General features: G+C 48.3%; 2 protein-coding genes across 4 annotated transcripts in view; one reads left to right on the top strand and one right to left on the bottom strand.

The window, feature by feature from the left end:
- Positions 1-10,359, top strand: part of col6a4a (collagen, type VI, alpha 4a) — a 33,480-nt gene extending 23,121 nt beyond the window's left edge. Inside the window, exons 11-40 of one of the 2 annotated variants that reach the window (XM_086112651.1) lie at positions 86-164; positions 255-400; positions 528-620; positions 700-753; positions 1,483-1,554; positions 1,634-1,660; positions 1,739-1,783; positions 1,879-1,932; positions 2,061-2,123; positions 2,198-2,263; positions 2,631-2,684; positions 2,773-2,808; positions 2,901-2,963; positions 3,038-3,100; positions 3,193-3,255; positions 3,327-3,389; positions 3,700-3,750; positions 4,146-4,181; positions 4,284-4,346; positions 4,804-4,866; positions 5,362-5,397; positions 5,484-5,520; positions 5,631-5,642; positions 6,444-6,937; positions 7,232-7,322; positions 7,482-8,132; positions 8,276-8,360; positions 8,432-8,538; positions 9,453-9,497; positions 9,564-10,359. In XM_086112651.1, coding sequence (XP_085968777.1) covers positions 86-164; positions 255-400; positions 528-620; positions 700-753; positions 1,483-1,554; positions 1,634-1,660; positions 1,739-1,783; positions 1,879-1,932; positions 2,061-2,123; positions 2,198-2,263; positions 2,631-2,684; positions 2,773-2,808; positions 2,901-2,963; positions 3,038-3,100; positions 3,193-3,255; positions 3,327-3,389; positions 3,700-3,750; positions 4,146-4,181; positions 4,284-4,346; positions 4,804-4,866; positions 5,362-5,397; positions 5,484-5,520; positions 5,631-5,642; positions 6,444-6,937; positions 7,232-7,322; positions 7,482-8,132; positions 8,276-8,360; positions 8,432-8,538; positions 9,453-9,497; positions 9,564-9,730 — 2,979 coding nt within the window. In that variant the 3' untranslated portion in view covers positions 9,731-10,359. Of the gene's footprint in view, positions 1-85; positions 165-254; positions 401-527; positions 621-699; positions 754-1,482; positions 1,555-1,633; positions 1,661-1,738; positions 1,784-1,878; positions 1,933-2,060; positions 2,124-2,197; positions 2,264-2,630; positions 2,685-2,772; positions 2,809-2,900; positions 2,964-3,037; positions 3,101-3,192; positions 3,256-3,326; positions 3,390-3,699; positions 3,751-4,145; positions 4,182-4,283; positions 4,347-4,803; positions 4,867-5,361; positions 5,398-5,483; positions 5,521-5,630; positions 6,386-6,443; positions 6,938-7,231; positions 7,323-7,481; positions 8,133-8,275; positions 8,361-8,431; positions 8,539-9,452; positions 9,498-9,563 lie in introns of those variants that run through there. The other variant, XM_086112649.1, reaches the window with a different exon arrangement.
- A 103-nt stretch (positions 10,360-10,462) lies between these two features.
- pik3r4 (phosphoinositide-3-kinase, regulatory subunit 4) lies at positions 10,463-21,391 on the bottom strand. 2 transcript variants are annotated; one of them, XM_086112652.1, is made up of 20 exons: positions 21,249-21,391; positions 19,629-20,361; positions 19,119-19,252; positions 18,836-19,043; positions 18,254-18,643; positions 18,033-18,167; positions 17,275-17,496; positions 16,700-16,873; positions 15,889-16,034; positions 15,613-15,816; positions 14,946-15,147; positions 14,767-14,873; positions 14,226-14,448; positions 13,155-13,485; positions 12,369-12,580; positions 12,062-12,193; positions 11,892-11,992; positions 11,271-11,359; positions 11,034-11,154; positions 10,463-10,880 (listed from the first exon to the last, which is right to left on the bottom strand). In XM_086112652.1, exons 2-20 carry the CDS (start codon positions 20,344-20,346, stop codon positions 10,710-10,712), a joined length of 4,020 nt encoding a protein of 1,339 aa, XP_085968778.1. In that variant the 5' UTR covers positions 20,347-20,361; positions 21,249-21,391; the 3' UTR covers positions 10,463-10,709. The 2 variants fall into 2 exon arrangements, with proteins under 2 accessions (XP_085968778.1, XP_085968779.1); XM_086112653.1 differs by having other exon boundaries at positions 19,629-20,351; positions 21,249-21,375.
- Positions 21,392-21,499: the final 108 nt, after the last annotated feature.

Raw genomic sequence — 21,499 nt, 5'->3', positions numbered from 1 at the left:
TACATGACTCAAAAGAATTGCCTGTTCACATTTGAAAATCTACTATTGTGGAGGACGCTCAGAAGCGCGCGATGTCCATCTTCAGGTTCTGGTCATCTTCTCAGACGGACTCGATGAAGACGTAGTGACGTTGGAGTACGAATCAGAACTGCTGCAAAAGTCTGGTAGGAAAAATAAATCAAGACAATACGTGTTTTTTTTGTTGTTGTTGTTGTTGTCTTGGACACGGAAGTAATCCAGTGGACTTCCTCCAGGTGTGGACGCGCTGCTGATGGTGGGCCTGCAGGGGGCGCCGGACCTGGCGCAGCTTCAGATGTTGGAGTTCGGCCGAGGGTTCGGTTACAAAGTCCCGCTCAGCATCGGCATGCAGAGCGTGGGCAGCACAGTACTCAAGCAGATCGTGAGTTGCTTGAGAGGGAGGCGGGGGGCAGCTAGATGCTAATGCTACTCTCTCACAAACATACTCCCACAACAAAAACAACTATATGGAGTGCTCCGAGTAACTGGTTGACGTTGTTTCGTGACAGGACACCGTGTCCAATCGCGAGTGCTGCAACGTCATGTGCAAATGTTCAGGACACGAAGGCATCCGCGGATCTCGGGGTTCCCTGGGGTCAAAGGTTAGAGCATCATTGTCGTTGTAGTCTTCATCATCATCATCATCGTCAGCTCCTTCATGTGATGCGTTTTGTCTTTTAGGGTCGGTCAGGGCAAGTGGGTTACCCCGGCTTCCCAGGAGAGGAGGGCGTTCCCGTAAGTGAACTCATCTTTGTTTCTCATTTTGTACCCTTTTTGTCCTTCAGTGCCTCCCTCCATTCCTTTCGTCCCTCTGTCTTTCCTGCCCTGATTTTTCTTCCAATGTCTTCCTTCTTTCCTTCCGTTTGACTTTCCTTCCTTGCCGCTTGCTTTTTTTCCTCTCTCCCTTTTTTCTTCCATCCGTTTTTACCTTCTTTTTTCCTTCCTTCTTTCTAGCCTTCCTCCCGTCTTTTTCCTGGCTTGTGTCGTTTTGTCCTTTCTTGCTTTTTCTTTCCTTAATTCAAAAGAAGCCAGGAAGTTGCACCCATGCCTGCTTCTTTCTTTGCCTTCTTCCTTTCTTTGTTCATTCTTCATTCCTTTTTCCGGACCTCCATCCCTCTGTCCTTCCTTCTTTGTTTTTCCTTGTTCCCTTCTACCCATCTTCCTTCCTTCCTTCATGATGTTTTCCTACATTTTTTTTGTTCCCGTTTTCTTTCCGGTTACTTCTTGACTCCCGTCACTCTTTCTTTGCATTTGTCCTTGTGTCTTTCCTTCATTGCTCTTTCTTTCTCTGCCTCACAAAATCCACGGAAGTCCCGATCCTTCCTTACTTCCTTCCTTTCCATTCTTTTTTTTCCTCCTTCCTTGCCTCATCCCTTTTTTCATTTCGTCTGCCTTTGCTCCATCCTTCCTTGCATCCTTAACCTGTGGTGCTGAAGGTTCAGCCTTGGTGTCGTTATGTTTCAGGGTGAGCGTGGCAGTCCTGGACCCAGTGGACCTCAGGGTGTTCAGGGCTGTGCTGGAGTCCGAGGATCAAAGGTACTTCTTCTGTGTGTGTGTGCGACACCACAGAATGGTATATGATGAGCCTCAATGGTGTGTTTTGTTCTGTATTCAGGGCTACCGAGGCCTGCGAGGTAATCGGGTAAGTGACATTCACGAGATGACGCCGTCCCTTAGCAGGAGGTTCACTTTGACAGACGTTACATGACTTTTCTGGCAGGGGGAGGACGGAGAAGTCGGACTGGACGGTGTCAACGGAGACCAGGTAGGCATTCGGATGTCCTCATCATCATCATCATCCCCATCATCATCATCATTATTAAGTGTGATGAAGGCTCATACCTGTGTTTGTGCACGCAGGGCGTGTCAGGACAAGATGGTAGCCGAGGAGAGCGAGGACATCCCGGAAATCCGGTAAATTATACACGGACATGATGTGTGTTTGGTGTGGTTTAGTTGTGCGTGTGGAAATGCCCTGGGGTCATGTTGACCTTTGAACTCCTACCAGCTGATTGACAGGCGTACTATTGTTCGTCCCACAGGGAATTCCCGGTATCCGAGGGGAGGCGGGGCTCAAGGGACAGCGAGGCTTGAGAGGAGATCCGGTGAGATGAGCGCCCCCTTTGTAAAGCACGCTCAGGTTACGGGTCACATGACGCGCATTCTTGTGTTTTGTCAGGGAGAACCAGGACGGGACAACACCGTGCGGGGACCCAAGGGAGACGTCGGAAATCCCGGATTACCTGTCAGCAATCCCACAATGAAATCCTGTTGCTGAGATGAGCAGAATGACGTGGACATTCATGTTTCGCCGTTTGCCTTCCTTCCTTCCCTCTTTTCATGCCTCTGTCCTTTCTTCTCTCCTTCCTTTATTGCATTGTGTCCTTCTTTGGACCGTTTGTTCCTCTTCATCTTGCATTGCTTCAATTTTTTTTCCTTCACACCTTCCTCTATCCTTCCTCCCTTCATTCCTTTCCTCTTACTTCCTCTCTTTTTTGTTCCTTCATTTGTTCCATTGATGCTCGATTTCCTTCATTTGTTCCTTCTTCCTTCCTTCCCTACATCCTTCCTTCCTGCCTTGTCGCTTGCTTTCCTTCCCCTTTTGTGCACAGGGAGAACCAGGACAAGACGGGAGGCCCGGAGATGCTGGCGGTCCTGGGAATGCCGTGAGGTTTTTTTTTTTCTTCAGACTATCGCGATTTTGGTCGTGTCTGCTCACTTCATCTCACGCTGAGTGTGTGTGTTGTGTATTAGGGTCCCGACGGAAGACGAGGACCCCTTGGAGAAAAGGTGAGAGATGGCCCATAAAACAGTCTACCCACGATCTGCTTTATGTCACTAGACTCACACTGACAACTGTGTGTGTGTGTGTGCTCCCCCAGGGTGCTGCAGGAGCTCCTGGTGATCCTGGTGTGTCAGGAAGTACTGGTGCTTCAGGTCCTCAGGTGAGTAACAAACAGGAACTGATGTCAGCGTTATAATGATACTTCTTCTTCACTGATTTTCAATGCGCGTTTAGGGTCCCAGAGGGGTCAGAGGTCAACCTGGACCAAGAGGGATCCCTGGACTTCCTGGGCCACAGGTAACCCGAACCAGCCGAGCCGTCACCACGGCGCCATGTCCGTAAAAGTTGTACAAATGTACACCAACAAATATCCTTGTGGTGTCCCGCAGGGAGGACCGGGCTCAGCGGGAGGGGCGGGCTCCACGGGAAGACGCGGTGGTCACGGTCAAAAGGTGAGCCAATGACAGCTTCCCGTTGGCATCATGTGATGTCACTTTGGTAACGATAATGTTTGTCACGGAAGGGACAACCTGGAGATCCAGGCGTGCGAGGAGTGCAGGGGACGCTGGGACCACGTGGCACGCCGGTGAGTGTTTGGAGGGGGAACTTCCTTAGCATTAACATCTGCTTACAATAAATGGGATTGAATGGTGAGCTGTCATGATGTCGTTCACCAGCATGTAAACAAATAAGGCTTGTTCAATGTGTGTGAATGATATACTTGTTCGTCGATATGTGCCTTGACCTTAACGTGACTCGAATGAGAACAGGCAACACATACTGTAAAATGACGTGTGACAGTGTTTCGGGGTGTTTACGTGTGTCATGTGTCACATGTCGAGAGTGCAGCTGCACTTTTGTGTACTGGTCATGTAAACTGTTGACACCTCCTCCAGGGCCAGGATGGCAGAGATGGATATGGACCAGCTGGACCCAAAGGGATCAAGGTGACCAGGCAACATTCCCGTAAGATTACGCACATGCTCGCAAACTCGTGCTAACCTCAGGTTGCGTGTGTGTTTGGGCGTGTGTTCTTTCGTGTTGGTGTGCTTGTCATGTCTGTTAACGTGTGCATGCCTGTGTGTGTGTGTGTGTGTGTGTGTGTGTTTATCCTTTTCTTGATGTGTGTTTATGTCTGAGCATGTCTGTTTGTGTGTATAATACATGAATTTTAATGTTTCTTTGTGTGTGTGTGTGTGTGTGTGTTCTTATGTTCGCATGTGTCTTTCTTCGTCTTTCTGTGCGCATGCATGTGCATGTTTTTGGATTCGTACATTTGTGTGTTTGTATGCATGTGTTGGTGTGTGTGTGTCTGTGTGCGTGTGTTTTCTTGTGTCTGTAGGGAGATCCAGGCTTCCCCGGTTATCCCGGTTTAGTGGTGAGTACGTTCATCCGCACTGAGAGAAAGTCTTTTCATGTGAAATGACGCCTGAGGAAGTGCTAACTGGCCATGCCTACTTTTTTTTTTTTTTTTGCTCAGGGTGAGAGCGGCCTGCAGGGTCCTAAAGGTCTCCCGGGGCGCAAAGGCAACCAAGGTCGCGGGGTGAGTCACCACTTGAACCTGAACGCACCCATCATACGAATACATTTGCAGCTTGGATGCACATACCTCGGGTCCAAAATTTCCAAGGTGGATAAAGGGACACAATGTTCAGTGCCAATGACTCCACCTTGCAGCGGGCTCTTCATTTGTCATATGTTTCTTCTCAAGAAATTAAGTTGCCGGTGACTTTTGTGAAAAAAAAATAATAATAACATTTTAAAAAATAGTGTTCCGAAACTGGTTAAACATAAGTCACCAAATCACTGACTGTGCTTGTGTAAACGAGGTCCTCCCTGTTTCCAGCCATGTTGTTAGTGTCAGCAGTGCATGTCAGCTTTCAACTAAGCAAGCTACAAATATATATATATCACGAGCAATAAAACCATACAAACGATCAAATTTGTAATTTGACCTTTTTTTTTTTTTTCTATGAAATAATTGCTGTGACCCCGTGCAGGGCAACTCGGGTCGCACTGGACAGGCGGGTCAACCTGGAGAGCCCGGCTACGAGGGATACAAGGTGAGAGACTGACCTTTGAAATTACGGCAGTGAATGAATTAATCCTCAACAAATGGAAGGAAACAGGACTGAACGAAACAATGAAAACATGAATAACTGGACGAATTAATGAAAATAAAGGAATAAATAAACTTGAATGATTGCATGAACAAATAAAAGAATGATTGACAGAATATATAAAGAATATAAATATATATGACTGACAGAAGTAAGTGGTGAGTGAAGACATGATTGAATAACCTCATGAATGGAAGGATGAAACAAAATACATTGAAAATAAATTCAACCTTTTCAGGGGCAGTCAGGTTATCATTATTGGTGCCTAAAATCGTTAATCAATTAAAGAATGACAAATAATGAACAGTTACTGAATGGAATCATGAGAATGAACGAAGCAAAGAAATAAGCCTATCGAAAAAAAAAACATTGACAGGTAGAATGAAGGAATGAAAGAACGACTGACTGAATGACGTCATCTTTCCTCGTCACCCACAGGGCCCACGAGGTCCCGCCGGGGGTAAAGGGAAGACGGTAAGTGTTGAACTCACCTCACTGTCAAGTTGTTCGTTGGCTGTGTTTGTGTCAATCGTGTTCATGTTGTTGTGTCGCCGTATCAGGAATGCGAACTCATCACGTTCATCCGAGACAACTGTGGTGAGTTCAGCCTCGGCTAGCCACGCCCATTGTGCCAGGTGGTCATCCAATTAGCTGTAAGGTTTTTTTTCTCTCTCTCTCTCTCTCTCTCTGTTTATGCTCTCTTTCAGCTTGCTCCATGGGTACGTATACGTCACTTCCTGTCCGAGTTGTCAACTTTCCTGTTGCGGTGGCCATCTTGATTTGGGATCAGGGACCTTGATGAAGAAACGGCTTCTTTTGTTTTGGGAAAAGACAAGCACTATTCTTGTTGAATTGAAACAATGACCGGTGACTGAGTGAAGAATGAATGAGAAAAAAAAACAATTCAACAAAAAACGTGCGAATGATCAAAAAGTTTTAGAAAGGAAGAGGGAATGTGACTCGGTTCATGAATGAATTTTCTGAGCGAATGGATGAATGAATGCGCGTGTATGTGTCAACAAATGAATTGAGGAATGAGAGAATGTGTGAATTTACTCAGGAATAAATGATTGATAAATCAATCACAAATGAATGAATAAATAAGGAAATCTGATCATTAATATGAATGGGAAAATGAATGAGTGGTTGAATTAGTAAAGGAACAAATTAACAAATGAAGTGATGTGAATGAATGAATTAAAATAAGTGAAGGACTAATTGAAAGAATAAGAGAATGACCAAATGAAAAAAATACAAATAAATGACTGTCCAAATAATTGAATGAACCCATGTGAATGAATGAATGAACCAACACATTAATTTCAATGACTGAATGTCTAAATGAATGAATGAGCAAATTAAGAAATGAAATGAAAAAAGAATGGATGACTAAATGAACACATTTGCAAAGCACAAATGCCCCAATGTTAATGGTTGAACAAACGAATGAGCAAATTGAATGAAGTTTGGGGTTTTGGTAGCCATCTTACTGTGTGCTCTTATCGTTCCTGGCTGTTCAGACTTGGGCTCTTGCCCGGCTCTCCCAACGGAGCTGGTGGTGGCGCTGGACATGTCCGAGGATGTTACGCCAGCGGCGTTCGAGCGCCAGCGTGCGGCCCTGCTGTCCCTCCTGGAGGACATCACCGTGGCGGAGAGCAACTGCCCCACGGGGGCCCGCGTGGCCGTGGTGGCCTACAGTGCTCACACCAAATACTTGGTCCGCTTCCACGATTATCGGCGCAAGACCCAGCTGCTGGATGCCGTGAGGAACGTGGCCCTGGAGCGCACATCCAACCGGCGGCAGCTGGGCGCCGCCATGCGTTTCGTGGCGCACAACGTGCTCAAGCGCGTGCGGTCGGGCGCCATGATGAGGAAGGTGGCCGTGTTCTTCTCCAACGGGCAATCGCAGGACATCAGCGACGTGGTGACGGCTGTCATGGAGTACCGCGCCCTCAACGTGGTGCCGGCCGTCATCTCCACGAGGAATGCGCCCGCCATCAGCCGCGCCATGGAGGCAAGTTTAACATTGGTGTCTGTTGAAGAGCTTCACGTACAGTATTGCTTTGAAGACGTTTTGGCCCCTGTAGGCAATTGTAAACCTGTTTGGAAGGGTGTCAATTACTTTCAGGTTTGCACAGTACAAATCCCTTCTTACTGTACTTAAGTAGACAGGTGCAGTGAAGCTGAACCCACATTTTCGCACTTTGCCCCATGCAGTCTCCTCGCAAATTTTTGGGGAGGGGAACATATCATTCGTTATTTATTCCAGCTTTTGTGAAAGTAAGTCTAAAGAAGCGTTTACTTCTAGCTGGACGACACGGGAAACGCCTTCTTCACCGTGCTGGGGAGGGACGCCAACGCCGACCTGAGGAAGGTGAAGAACTGCGCCATCTGTTATGGTAAGCAGCCATGACGTTACACACATTTGATAAATGGTAGCCGTGCTTTTCCCCAATTGTTTATTTTTTGGGGAGGATGGAACAGATTGCTGGTATTCCCATTCATTTCAACGAGGAAAGATGATTTGAGTGTCAGGAGCCATTTGTCTATTTGCACAGACCCGTGCCGGCGTTCGCAGGAGTGCGCGTTCATCCAGGAGTCGCCGCCGCCGCAGCAAGTGGACGCGGACGTGGTGATGGTAGTGGACGGCTCGCGCGAGATCCAGGCCGACGAGTACGCCGGCGCCCAGCAGCTCTTGGGCTCCGTGGTGGAGCAACTGGCCATCAGCCCCCAGCCCGGCCGGGCCGACGCCCGCCCCCGCGTGGCCGTGGTACAGCAGAGCGGCGCCCGTGACACCAAGCTGGAGTTCGGCCTGCGGGCTTACCAGGACGGGCGGCTCATGAGGTCGCACCTGCTAAGCAACATGCGCCAAGAGGGCGGATCCTCCGCCCTGGGGCACGCCCTGAACCTCGGCCTGAAGGAGGCGATGACGGATGGCAGCCCCCGCAGGAGGAAGGTGGTGCTGGCGGTGGTAGGCACCAGGACGGCGCCCGAGGACCGCCAAGTGCTTCGTGCCGCCGCTCTGAAGGCCAAATGTCAGGGGGTGGCGCTGTTCGTTGTGACGGTGGGCGAGCGCTACGACCGCGAGCAAGTGGAGGCCTTGGCCAGCGAGCCCAAGCAGCAGCACCTGCTGCACTTGGGACGACTTCAGCAGGAAGAACGGGACTACGTGCGGAGGTTCTTCAGGGTCTTCATGGCCGCGTTAGACAGTGAGACACAACGCCAACCACTCAAAGCGTTTTTGAATCCATGTGTCAATCGTTCTATTTTTAATTATGCCGGCCACCACACACACACAATGAAATACACAACTGTCATCACCTGTACTAACATAATTCTGTGTGTGTTACAGAGGGCTTCACCACATACCCACCGCCGTCTTTTAAGCGGATCTGCCAGCAGATGGATCAAGATGGCGGACAGATCTTCCTGGATGGGTAAGGCAATTACATCATCATCATGGTCATCTGCATCTTTAGGTTGGTCACGTGACCGTTGTGGCGTCCAGTCAAGGGCAGGCGCAGGTGTTTGCCGACCAGCCGCGGGGAGGGCCAGGCAGCCATTTGCAGGAGCAAACCGGACAGACGCACGTCGTTCATGTGTTGAGCCCAGAAGGTCGGGAATGAATACAAAACACCTGAAGATCATTTCTAACTCATCTTTAACACACACACGAAAGCACGGGTGTCAAACGCACAGCCCGGGGGCCAGATGTGGCCCGCCACACCCTTTTCAGTGGCCCGCGAAAGCAAATCTAAGATGACAACTTCGATGATGTGCGCTAAAATCTGGACCAAAATTTCAAATTTTCACATGTAATAAATCAGTGACATATTGTAAGCATTTTGTTGTTACCAAACCCCTCATTACATTTACTTCAACAATAATTGAATAAAACGTTATTCATGACTTCTTTATACAGTTTCAGTCATAACGGCCCTCAAAGGGGAGCAGTAATTATGTGGCCCGCGACAAAAATGAGTTTGACACTCTTGTACTAAAGGGGGAGAAGTTTGCCAGAACTTTCAAATTCAAAATGAGCATAAAAACATGTAATTAGGGGCCACGAGTTTGTCAGCCAATAGTTTTCATTTTAGAAAAAAATGTAAATAGGTGAGTTTGTTGACTGTAATTCTCGGGGGAAAAAAAATCTTTTTTTCCCCAGTATTTCCACCAAAATGTTGTCATTGTCTGAGAATAAGATCATGTGATTTTTTTTTTTTAAAGAAAAATGTTCCAACGGTCCTATATTTTCAGAAAAAAAGTTGGATATATACGATCCTCAAATAGTTTTGGAACACAACCCGGCTGGCTACCTTGTCAGATGAATGTCAAAAAGTGAACAAACAAATCATTTTCGATAACATTATATTGGGCAAAGTTTACAAAATGAATACAATCAAAACAAGGTAACCATTGGTCGGTCATGACTTTTCAAGATGTATTCTGGGTAAATGTTGACTGCGTTCTTTTCGAAGTTAATGACAGCGTGATGATTTTATTTCTCGTTCACACGTCAACCATAACAGAAGATGACACGCCAATGCCGCGGTCGACTGACGCCAGCTCCACAGGTAAATCTTACAAATGCGCGACATGCTCGTAACGGGCCGACGTCTGACGCCCCCGCCTCTTCGTAGACCCCTGCCTGCTGGGTGAGGACGCGGGCGACTGCCGGGACTACGCCATGATGTGGTTCTACGACAGCGAGCAGCGGCAGTGCAAGCGCTTCTGGTATGGCGGATGCGGCGGAAACGCCAACCGGTTCAGCACCATGGAGGCCTGCCAGGACGCCTGTGTGGCCTGAAGGCGGCGCCACATCTGAATGTGACTTTTCAACTTGAAACCTTCTCGACTTGATTGTTATTTTTTAGGTGCTCATGTCACATGACCAACATTCATTTCTTCATTGATTTTTTTTTAACGTACGCTAATGTTAGGCCAATTTGCATTCCAGAACATTTCAGAAAATTCGGAGATCAAACTTGACCTTATAATTTTTAGCATTAATAATTACAGTATACCCGTTCATCATGCAACATCCAGAAAAGATGAACAGTGCAAAAAAAAAACTGCAAACGTTTTCCTTTCATTGCATCTCTTCCAGTGGAGCTCAGTGCTGCCCCATATTGTTGTGGCACAACGTGGTACTACACTACACTAAATGTGGACACTCCTGTTACAGTAACAGAGAGAGTGTAATTTGCTATTGGGAAAAAAAAAATCGTCAAAATCTGTGTTGTAGCAGGGCTGCAATTGATGGACCACGATATAGCCAGGATTCGAGGTGTAATTTAATTCTGACAATGTCACACAATAAGACGAAAAAAAAAAGTCAAAATAAAATATCCCAGAGTACTTACGGGAAAAAAAAGGTTTCCCTGGAACAAAAAACTTTGATGGTTGTAAAAAATAAATAAAACAAAAAAACCCAAAGGGCTCCGGTTTCCTCGGTCGTGGCTAATGCTAGCATGCTAACAAACCGAATGTGTCGCCTCCATTTGGAAGGAAGCAGGAGCTATTATTCACAACCAGGATGTCAACTATGAAATCAGCGTTTATTGCGCACGCAGGTCACTTTTGTTTGCTGAGCATCACATGATCAAACTATAAAACAATATGTACAAGATGACATCACCGTGACATCTCATTTCATCATCATAGGCCAATAAAAGCTCACCATGATAGTTAATTACAGGAAATATGGAGATGAGAGTCTTTGCACGTTTCCATAGAAACCAACGGAGTTGGTGTGTGTATGAGAGAAAGAAGATGATTGCCTGACCTCACTTCCACACTTTGATGATTCCGTCCCTGGACGATGTGACGATGAATCCTTGCGTGGTCTGGAAGGTGGCGATGTCAGTGATGATGTCATGGTGTCCCACGGGCAGCGACTCGGGTCCCCTGCGCGGCGAGTCCTCGGAGGCGCCGCTTTTTTGCTTGCTGTGGATCTCCTGAGATGGAGGCAGACGTCATGCAAAGCCACACTATTTTATTTTATTGGCTTTTTTTTCCCCCAAAAGATGATTAAGATTTTCTCGGTTTTGCGGTGATTCCAAATATGAATCACAGTGTCACGATGTGGACACGTACGCAGCTCGGCTTACCTGCACTACCTCCGTGCCTTCAATGATCTTCCTGCTGTACAGGACGGATGGGCAGTGCAGCGAATCGTTGGCCCCGCCCGCCACGATGTACGACCTCTCCGGGTACGCCAGGTCCCAGAACCTGACGAGCGCAAATATCACAGTGTGTTTAAATTTCAATTTCGGGCCTTGAATTTTGGATGCAGATTTTGTTTTTCCTGGTAAAAAAAAAAGGCATTATAAATTTGCTTATCACACCTGATCCTCATGTCAGAGCCGGCGGTCAGCAGCAAAGGATTGCCGTCCGCTGGACTGCAGTAGATCCCGTGCACACTGTGAGGCGACGGCTGCGACACAGGACAGACACCGTGAGAGCCCCGACGCTCAACCGCTATCAAATTTGAAAAATGCAAAGTACTTCTTTCCTATGAACCAAGAAATAACTTTTTGTTGGGACCCAAACCTGTCACGAAAAGTGAAAATCCATGAAAAATTGCACCCTCCTTATCTCAGCCAATTCTGGACCAAGTCTGAAAAGACGTTTAAAAACGTCTTTGTGAGTGAATGAGTTAAAAAGGAGGCTAAGCAGTTCAGACATCCATTTTCCAATCCGCTTTATCCTCACTATCCCAGTTGTCTTCGAGCAGTAGGCGGGGGACACCCTGAACCGATTGCCAGCCAATCGCAGGGCACACAGAGACGAACAACAGTCCGTGTTCACACTCACACCCAGGGACAATTTAGAGTGTTCAATCAGCCTGCCAAGCATGTTTTTGGAATGTGGGAGGAAACCAGAGTACCCTAAGAAAACTCGCCAACCACTGGGCCACCGGGCTGCCCTCAGTTCAGACAACGGATCAATATTTTCATGCTTCTCACCTGCAACTCTGACAGCGGCGGCGCCGAACTGGCCCACAGCGTGAACTTACGATCGCCCGTCTCCATGTCCCACATGGACACCTCGTTATTGCCCTGCACGGCTGCACGCAAGGGGAGTCACATGACCAGGAAGTCAAACGAGGAAGTGAGCGAAAGGACGACTCACTCACCGGCGATGACGGACGACTGGTAGAGCGGGTGCATGAGCAGGCGCCGGATGCGCGCACGTGCCGGATGCGTGTGGTTGGAGATGGGCAACTGAAAGCGCATATCCCAGCACGCCATGGTGCCGCTGCTCGTACCTGCGGAGGGGATACGCGCTCAGGCTGTGTCGGGAATCACAGGCTATGCCAATGACACAGCGCTCTTTATCGGTGTGCGGCCATTTTGTAGTGCTGTTCCGTGGTCTGTACAGTGAATCTCATCACTCCAGCAATCTATTTCCACCGCGTGAAATATGGCGTGCGGCAGGCTCACCGAGGCAAAGCCAGCATTGATGCATGTCCACGCTGAAAGAGGTGATGAGTCCCAGGCGCATGTCATGGCGGAGCGTCCAGGCGTTGGAGTTGGAGCGTAGGTCCCAGCCCACCAGCGAGCCGTTGACGGTGGCGTACGCCAGCACGGCCTGAGCGCCAGAGTTAAAATGGTGGATGTCCACCGCACAGCCGTCCTCCTTCAGGTCCAGAGATCTGCAGGGAAGCAGTGGTAGCGGTGTAGTAAAGGTCAGACAAAGACCTATTTTATGTTTTGATTAGAGTGGTAGTTTTTCAAGATATGAACCGGGCCTGCGTGGGTTTTCTCCAGGTACTCCGGTTTCCTCCCATGTTCCAAAAACATGCATGGCAGGCTGATTGAACACGCTAAATTGTCCCTAGGTGTGAGTGTGAGCGCGGATGGTCGTTCGTCTCTGTGTGCCCTGCGATTGGCTGGCAACCAGTTCAGGGTGTCCCCCGCCTACTGCCCGAAGACGGCTGGGATAGACTCCAGCACCCCCCGCGACCCTAGTGAGGATTAAGCGGTTCGGAAAATGAATGAATGAATGAATGAACCGCCATTAGCCGGCTTTTTTTTTTTTTTTTTGTCTTGGTTTAAGAGCAACATTTTGAATTTCGGTTGCAGTTCACACTTTCCACCACTAGATGGCAAAACCTACATGCCATCGACATGGAAAATCAACCTAACTTTTCAAGTTTCATTTACATTCTGTCTGATTTAGAAAATATATGAAAATTTGACAGGATAAAATTGGTTAATTGAACGAACCTTGTCTGGAAGGGTTGGACTTTGGGCGATTTTGGCGGTTTGCCGGCTTCTACCGCCAGGAGCTGGATGGCGCCATTGTCGGATGCCACGGCCAAGTAATGCGAGCCCTGGCAGAAGGTCAGCGTCTTGGCGTGGCCGCCGATGCGGGAGTACGTCAACACCGACCTGGTGGTGGTGGTCTTGCCCTCCATCTTCTGACTGTCCCACACTTTCACGGTGCCGTCGTTGGATGCCGTGGCAAAGATGGCGTGCTCGTCCGACACTCGAATGCGGTTGACGGCTGCTTTGTGCTCGTGGAGGTGGGCCACCAGAAGCCCCTTTGGGTGCCACCCTAAGACACGGGCACGCCAATACGCAAAACTGTTTGAGCATTTATTCCATCCTAGTGAAGCCAAGTTGTAGTACCAGTGCGCAGAATTGTGTCCGAGGTGGAAAACAGTAGTGGGAGAAAAAAACAAAAACTCTCACCTCTACTACTCTAGTACTGCTTCACATTACTTTTTGACACCTCAGCGCCTGACTAGAATGGGGGTCGGCAACCCGCAGTTCGAGAGTCACATGCGGCTCTTTAGCGCCGCCCTAGTGGCTCCCTCGAGCTTTTTCAAAAATGTTCGAAAATGGAAAAATATGGGGGAGAGAAATACAGATTTTTTTTCTGTAGGAGGACAAACATGACACAAACATTCTTAAGGGGAAACGACATTTAATCATGAAGGCTCATTGTGTATTTGTAGCCACCTTAGTCATTTTGATAGTAGGCTAATATAGCTAATATAGATACATAGAGCGTGTGTTGCCTTCATTATAAGGCTTATATCAGGCTTTTAATTTTTTGTGGCTGCAGACATATACATATATATTATATACAGTATATATATACACATTTTTTTTTTTTTGGTCCAACATGGCTATTTCAAAATTTTGGGTTACCGACCCCTGTCCTAGAACAACTGGGGATTTTATTAATTAATCAATCAATCAATTAATTAATTACACTTTGCTCAAGGTCTATGAAAAAGGGCCACAACTTAATGACAATGGAGAGGTGAGAGCCAGCGTCAGAGGAGTTACCGGGCGGTGGCGGGCGACTCTCCCACTCCGCGCTCTCCATCATCTGCTTAGCCATGCGCTCGGCGCTGCACTGGTCGCGCTTCTGCTGCACCAGCTGCTGCAGCTCCGCCTTGCACGTGTTGAGACGCCGTTGGTAGGCCAGGCCGCTCGTCACCGACTGCAGCACGGCCACCGCTGGCGCCGCCGCGTTCTTTCGGGATTGACTCGAAGGCCCGTCAGGCACCTGCACGGAACAACATTCATCCATTTTCAAACATCGCTTATTCTGATCAGAGTCGCGGAGGTCGCTGGAGCCGATCCCAGCTGAATTCGGGCGGACGGCAGACGACACCCTGAACTGGTCGCCAGTCAGTCCCAGGGCACATATAGAGACAACCCACATCCACACCATCACTGAGTGGGACCCAATCCCACGCTGCCCGCTCATAAGTCAGGCGAGTGTACCACAACAGCGACTCACATTACAACAATAAGAAAACAACCTTTCACCCCCTCCCAAAAAGTCACAATTAGATTATTTCTCCAGAGCGTTCAGCACTACCGTGTTTGCCTGCGTGCTGGCGACGGTGGCGGCGGCGGCGGGCTCCTGAGATCCAAACATGCTCTTCCACTCCTCGTTCATGGAGTCCTGCTTAGTGTGCTTCCTTGCTGCACGAGACAAAAATCAAGCAGAGGTGACGATATTTGCTCTTCCGTTTCATCTGTCTCTCTCTCTCTCACCTCGCTTGTCCTCCACCTCGCCTTTGGGCTTGGCCAAGTCCACTTGACGTCCGGTGATGCCCAGCACGGCAAGGTCGACCACGCCGGTCTGAGCGGCCTCCCCAAGATGTATCTGCTCCCCCATGTTGGCTTTGGCCTTGTTGGACTTGAGCATGAAGTCTCGGAGTGCCAGCAGCTTGTCTTCTTCTGCCTCGGTCATTCCCTGCACCCGGGCGGACAACGCAAAACAAGCGCTCGCTAATATGTAGGTCATTCACCTGTCGCATCCTATAGGCTGGTGTAAATGTTAATGTTGTTGTAAATGTTAAGGGACCGCCCCCACCCCAAAAAAAAAAGTACTCATTATATGAATTAAATTGATTAATTGGTTATCAAAACTGTATTCAGCCAAATATTAGAATCTGCTCAAAAAAAAAAAACATTGGTCATGACTTCATTAAAACGAGCAGGACATCGATGCACATTTTATGAGTCTGTCTATGGTGCTTTGCATTGGCTGTGAGCATTAAGCTAGGAAAAAAAAATCTTGACAAAACTTCGAGTCGAGATCTCAATTTGGTGTTGAAATTGTTTTACACTCAATCTAAACGAGGGGAGACGCCCTTTGTTTTGTTCATACTCTGTACAAAAATGAGATTGGACTTCATGATGGCCTTGGTGCGTTCACCTGTGAGAGCAGCTTCTTGAGCAGCTGAGCGATGGCGGGGTCCTCCGGCGGTGGGCATTCCGGGATGGACCCGGCGCGCTTCTTCTGTCGCAGCAGCAGGTGGCGGAAGAGGCTGGCGATGTCTTTGGAGCGCAGCGCATAGTCAAAAATGGAGCGACTCAGCGGCTCTTTCAGGACACTCAGCAGGACCAGCTCTTTGTCGATCTGAGGACGCAATCGGCGCGCATGAGCCGGACCATGACCATGACGAAGCCAAGATGATGCGGACCCACTCACCTGGATGACGGGCTGCGTGATGAAGGGATTGAGGTGCGGCATCAGCTTGCAGTAGACATCGGCCACGTTGAGGTGCTGAGCCACCACCGTGATGAAGCCCACTGCGCCGTAACGGATCCATAGGTTGGGGTGGCACAGGAACGGCGCTGCGGCAAGGAAGCAAGTGCAATGGAAAGACAAGGACCAACTGGACCACCGATTGGCAAACGTTTGTCCACAAAGAGACACATCTGATACATACATTAGATCAAATCTACTGTACAGTCCAATATATTTTAATGAATATTATTCACAATAAATCAATTAACCACAAAATACATGAGACAGATGGAAAATTAAGAAATTCACCTCATTAATTTCAATAACCTGACTAAGAAAGAAACAGCTACATTATCATAGCAAAAAGTGAACATGTAAACAAACACAATGAGCACTCACACAGGAGCTGCTGTCGGCCACAGCTCACACTCAGACACTCACACAGGGACTCGCCACTGTCACGCGCAAGCCCACCAGGCCCCTCATCCTCAAGGCACATACATTTGACACTGATACTATGAAATATACAGTATTGTATTTTATGTTGGCAATTTGGGTTTTTTTTTTTGGGCAGAAATGAATTTTAGTTAAATATGATGGTCCCTCCATAATTACAAATTTCCCCATTGTGGGACTAAGAAAGGTTATCGTATCTTACTGCAAATTTTCACATGGGTGGTTGATAAACACGTGGGCGCTGGGGCTGACTGCTCAAGGATGAAACACGCCACACGCCTGCAGGGGTTACGGTCAGCGCGAGACGTGAGCTTACCGATGTCGGTGACAAACTCGTAGATATGAGGCTTCTGCAGCAGGCCCAGCTGACACATGCACGTCAGCGCATTAAGAGCTTTGTAGATGACGAACTCCTCCGTGTCGCTCAGGCCCTGCTGGAGGAGCGGCTTCAAGATGGCCGAGCTCTGCCAGCCCACGTACGCTGCCACTCCTTGACGCCGTGGCGCATAAAGACAACATGATGGTTAGTTAAAGGTTCTCAAACTTGGGGTCCCCGGACTCCTGGGAGTCAACTACCTCTAACTTGGGGGTCCGAGAAAGTCATTTGCAATCAGTTATCATGATATATCGTTTTTTAAAATTGCATATAAATATACTGCGACCAGTGTAACAAGAAAACACATTAGGCTTGGGTTATTTCAAAACAAACTGTAGTCCCCCCCGAAAATAAATCAGTCCAATGGCATTTTGAGATGCATACAACAACTATATTATATTAATGTTATGACAGTTATGGGTTACGACGTGGCCCTTGGACAAATTTCCCCCCCCCCAAAAATGTGAACCTTCGGATTAGCATTTGGATCGAGAGGAACGGGATCTGGTTCTCACCGACGATGCTGTCAAAGAAGTCGCCGCGCAGGTGCCAGTCGTTCTTGTCGTTCAGGAAGGTGATCATGTGGGAGAGCAGCACGTCGTTGGCCTTCTGCCGGCCGAAGAAGACGCAGAGTCGCGTGATGCCGTTCTCCATCAGAGACTGCTTCACAACGTTCTCCGAGTCACTCAGCAGCGTCACCACCTTCTGCTGCACCATCTCGTGGAGCGCCTGCAGCTCTGCAAATTCGGGTCAGGTCTATTCATTTCGATTTAGCTGCTTGTCAACATTCCGTTTTCATGACTTATTTTCAACAGTGGTGTCCTCCTTGGTCTTGGTTAAAGTCCACTTTGGCTCATACACAGTGTGACACTGATGAACATCAACCTTTGAGTACACTTTTAATTTCTTTGATGGTTATTCTGGCCTTTTTTGTTGTTGTTGTTACCGTTGGTTTTATCTGTTTTTTCAATATGTAATAAATTTTCAGGTTGCTTGGCTACAGTTCGGTGGATCCTAAATTTCGGAATATGTGCAGCTGAATGTAGAGGAACATCAAGCTGCTTGGAGATGGTCTTATACCCTTGAGCTTTAATGTGTTTTGAACTTTCTTTCAAATCTCCTGAAACAATGCTATCATTCGCTTCCTCTGATCCATGTTTAGTGTAGTACAGTCCATATCAGCAAACAGCACAATGTCTGCTTGTCACCATATAAATACTGTAGCCCGGCCGACTGATTGATTCGAAGTTTGAAGACGCCACCGCGCACCAACCTGAGTCGTAGTTGTTGTTAGGGTGTAGCGTTTCCTCCGCCTCCTCACCGCTGGCGTCGTGCTCCGTGCTTACGTTGTTCTCCTGGACCAACTCCAAGAAGCGGAGGGCGCTCTCTGCGAGGTGTGCAACGTTCTCTGACAACAACAACAACAACAACATTCTTGAACGCCCAACTTGAAAGACAATATTGTTGAAACCTCCGAACAAGGTAGCCGCTTACCCGCGTACGCCAATCTGACAATGGTGGCGTCGTCCTGCGCCAGGTGGGCGATGCCGGGCAGGATGTACTCCGGGTAGATATTGATGTCGTTGCGTGGCACCTCCTTGACCAGCGCCAGCACTTTGGTGAGGGTGCGCACAGCCTGTGCCCGCACGCGTGGCACCGGGTCATTGCAGAAGTGCAGCAGGTACGGCGTGATGCGATCCAGCAGGATGTCCACGCCCAAACGCGGCGCCAGGTGGAGGACCAGCTCCAGTGCCGCCAGCTTGGAGTCGCATGAGTGCAGCGTCTGCAGGCACGACGTGATGACCGATGCCAGCACCATCAGGCCTTGCTGCTCCCTGACTGTCACCACGCCCTCGCCCGCATCCTGGGAGGAACTCGGAGAGCCTGCGTCAGGGACGCGCAAGCATGCGTTAGCCTACTTGTTCTGAGCAGAACAAAGGTTTTGATTACAGGTTTTTGGCTCCACCCTTTTTCTCTCTGTGATGTGACGAGCACTCACAGCTGACAATGAGGCGCTCTAAAGCATCCACGACGATGGACTAGGAGAAGGAAGATGCATTTTCGTTATGCGGTCACCTCTGAGGTTGTGCAGGATGTTGTCCAGGTCTTTACGTATCACGAGCACTCTCTCGTCGGCCGACTGGAAAGTGTCTTTGGCAAACTGCACCATGTACGGCAGCAGGAAAGTGTAGAAGATATCGGGGAAGGCTTTTCCTCGCTGCTGCTTCAGATAGTCCTCGGCCGCCAAGCGCCGCTCCGGTTCACGTTGTACCATCTGAGCCACCTAAAGGACATCAGAGACACCATAATTCTGACGTTTGTCCGGGGTTTCCGGCGCAATACGTCAAACGGGCCTCACCAGCTCTCGGATGCTGCGGTCTTCGATCTTCTCCAGGACCGGCTCTGTCTGGAAGTGTCCTTTGCGGTATGCCAGCAGCTGGGACAGATCGAAGAGCGGGGTGCCTTCCGTGAACAGCTCAGCGATCACACAGCCTGAGAAAAACAAAGAGAAGATGCTGTGGTCAAGTTTGAATGTGATTGCTTGATCGGTTAATGCTGAACAGGAGGGTGTGTGCACTTGTGCAACTACATCTCAATTGTTTATTTTTTACTTCTCCCCTCAAAGAGATTCGATTTATTTTTTCATTCAAACGTTTTTAAACTGTTTTAAATCCACACCAGTCATCTTGTCGGTCCACGTTGTCTCACAACCATTCTGTTTTGTCCAGAGTGTTCTGAAATGTTACTGACGTGACCACTAGGAACATGAAGTAAACATAAGTATCGGTAGATTAAAATCAACTTCAGCTGTTCGCGTGCGCTATCAAGTTTGCAGCTGTTTTTGAACGTGCAAACCTTTCAGGCCCACCTGCAGAGAAGATGTCCATGGCCTGCTTGAGCTCGCCTCTGCTCCTCTGGTTGCTGCTATTCAGGTCCACCAGCGGCGTGTTCTGGTCACTCTCAGCGGCGAACATGCTGCCATCCACGAAACGCTCTGGCGCGATGTAGCACGTGCGACGGCGGGACGTATCGAAGAAGTAGTTGAAGTCGGCGGGGTTGTCTTCAGGAAGGTAGGTGGGCTTGAAACTGGCGAAATCACTAAGCAGCACCCAATTCCAGCTGGTCACCATCACGTTCTCTGTCTTGATGTCGCCGTGCCGCACGCCAGCCTTGTGCGCCTGGTCCACGGCAGTGAGGATCTGGAAGGCCAGCCAGCGCTTCTCCACATTGTTTAGGAATGGCCGCGTGCTGATGCGGTCGTACAGGTTGTCGCGCACGTACTGGCGGAAGAGAATGGCGGCCTTCTCCGTCAGCGAGGTCTTCTGGAAGGGCAGGCAGTTGTGGCAGGAGTGCAAGCGGATCTTCAGCTCCTCCAGCTCCTGCTTGTAGCTGCTAAGCGGCAGTGACGGGTCCTGGATGGCAAACACCTTGACCACCAGCATCCCCTCGCGGTGCTTGGCGCGCGCCACCTTGAAGAAGCGCGTGCTGCCCAGGCTCTTGTCGTACTCATGATCGTGGATGTCTGAAAAGTAGCTGTCCACCGACAAAATCTGCGACGGGGCGATGCCCGCCAGCTGGTTGCCCATCACCTCTGCAGGGGGCTCAAAGGGAAATGTTTGTCATTATTAACCCTGTAACACACTGACTTATCAAGACTACAAACTGGTTTAGTAAATAGGGATCAATCACACTTTTTAATGCCCTTCCCGGTTGAAATTTACAGTCAGACAAAAAAATAAAACAAAGTGACTTACATGTATATTTAAAACAACCACATAGCTTTGCCTCAAGAAAGAAAGCTTAGCTTTATGCTAACAAAACAATGCAAAACGCCACTGACATGCTAATTGTGAACATTGATAATCACAGTTTTGGAACCCATTAAGCAATGGATATTTGAATACAGACAGTGACGTTACTAACATAGACAATAGAAGGATACTCCTAGGCATGTATTCTTTATAGTCTAGACAAAATGACTAATGTTACAGGATGTCTTGGTAGCGTCTTCAATTGAATGTTGGCTGAAGATTATTTGCATTAGTTTACTAAGGTTTAATTTTGCATACTAGTAGTCCAAAAGTGGCACTGATCATGGAAAAGGGTTACTAATATTTTTCTTTTGCGACCTAATCGTACTACAAGTCCTTTTGTCCTACTAGTAAGTACAAAGAGCGTTCTGGTCGTACAAGGAACTTTCATGTATATCAAGGATAAATACAATACAATACAAATACAGTTTAAGTCTGTACTGTTTACCATTTGACGTCGTCATGTGACTTTTCATGCCAATACTTTTATTCTATCTCCGTGTTTTATCGTTGTAGTTCTGAAATTTGCGCACAGGTTCGAAAATGTTGAAATTCGAAAAGAGCCGTCACATGATATCTCGTTAGCATCCCGTTAGCTTTTCGGCTAACTATTATTAGTGCAACACTCCAAAGCTCCACGTAAAAATGGCAGGAAATGGTGGGAAAAGTCGTGTTACCTGCGGATGGCGAGGCTGAAGTAATCGCTGCGGGAGTTATTTTATAAAGTCAGTGGGGAAGAAAAAAGAAAAGAATAAAGGAACCTTTTCGGGAAACGAGCGAGATGAAGCGAAAGGACTGCGTCGAACAGCTGTTGTTGTGATTCCGGGTCAGTCTGAATCGTCACTCGGTAGTCGCCCCGTGAAAGATAAATACGGTTTACAACTCACCGGCCTCAGCACTTAATAAGATAAAATTATAATGATATCTT

Source organism: Hippocampus guttulatus, chromosome 6, assembly GCF_054856545.1.
Source record: "Hippocampus guttulatus isolate MCC_2025c chromosome 6, RoL_Hgut_1.0, whole genome shotgun sequence".
NCBI lineage: Eukaryota > Metazoa > Chordata > Actinopteri > Syngnathiformes > Syngnathidae > Hippocampus > Hippocampus guttulatus.
This window is presented reverse-complemented; position numbering and strand designations above follow the sequence as displayed.

What these genes read in the sequence shown, in the direction of transcription:
- pik3r4 (XM_086112652.1), bottom strand. Translation starts at nt 20,346, where the DNA reads ATGGGCAACCAGCTGGCGGGCATCGCCCCGTCGCAGATTTTGTCGGTG. An exon ending in ACCGCAGCATCCGAGAGCTG is followed by an intron (nt 19,044 to 19,118) that starts GTGAGGCCCGTT and finishes GATGTCCTTTAG; the next exon opens with GTGGCTCAGATGGTACAACG. An exon ending in TAACAACAACTACGACTCAG is followed by an intron (nt 17,497 to 18,032) that starts GTTGGTGCGCGG and finishes CCGAATTTGCAG; the next exon opens with AGCTGCAGGCGCTCCACGAG.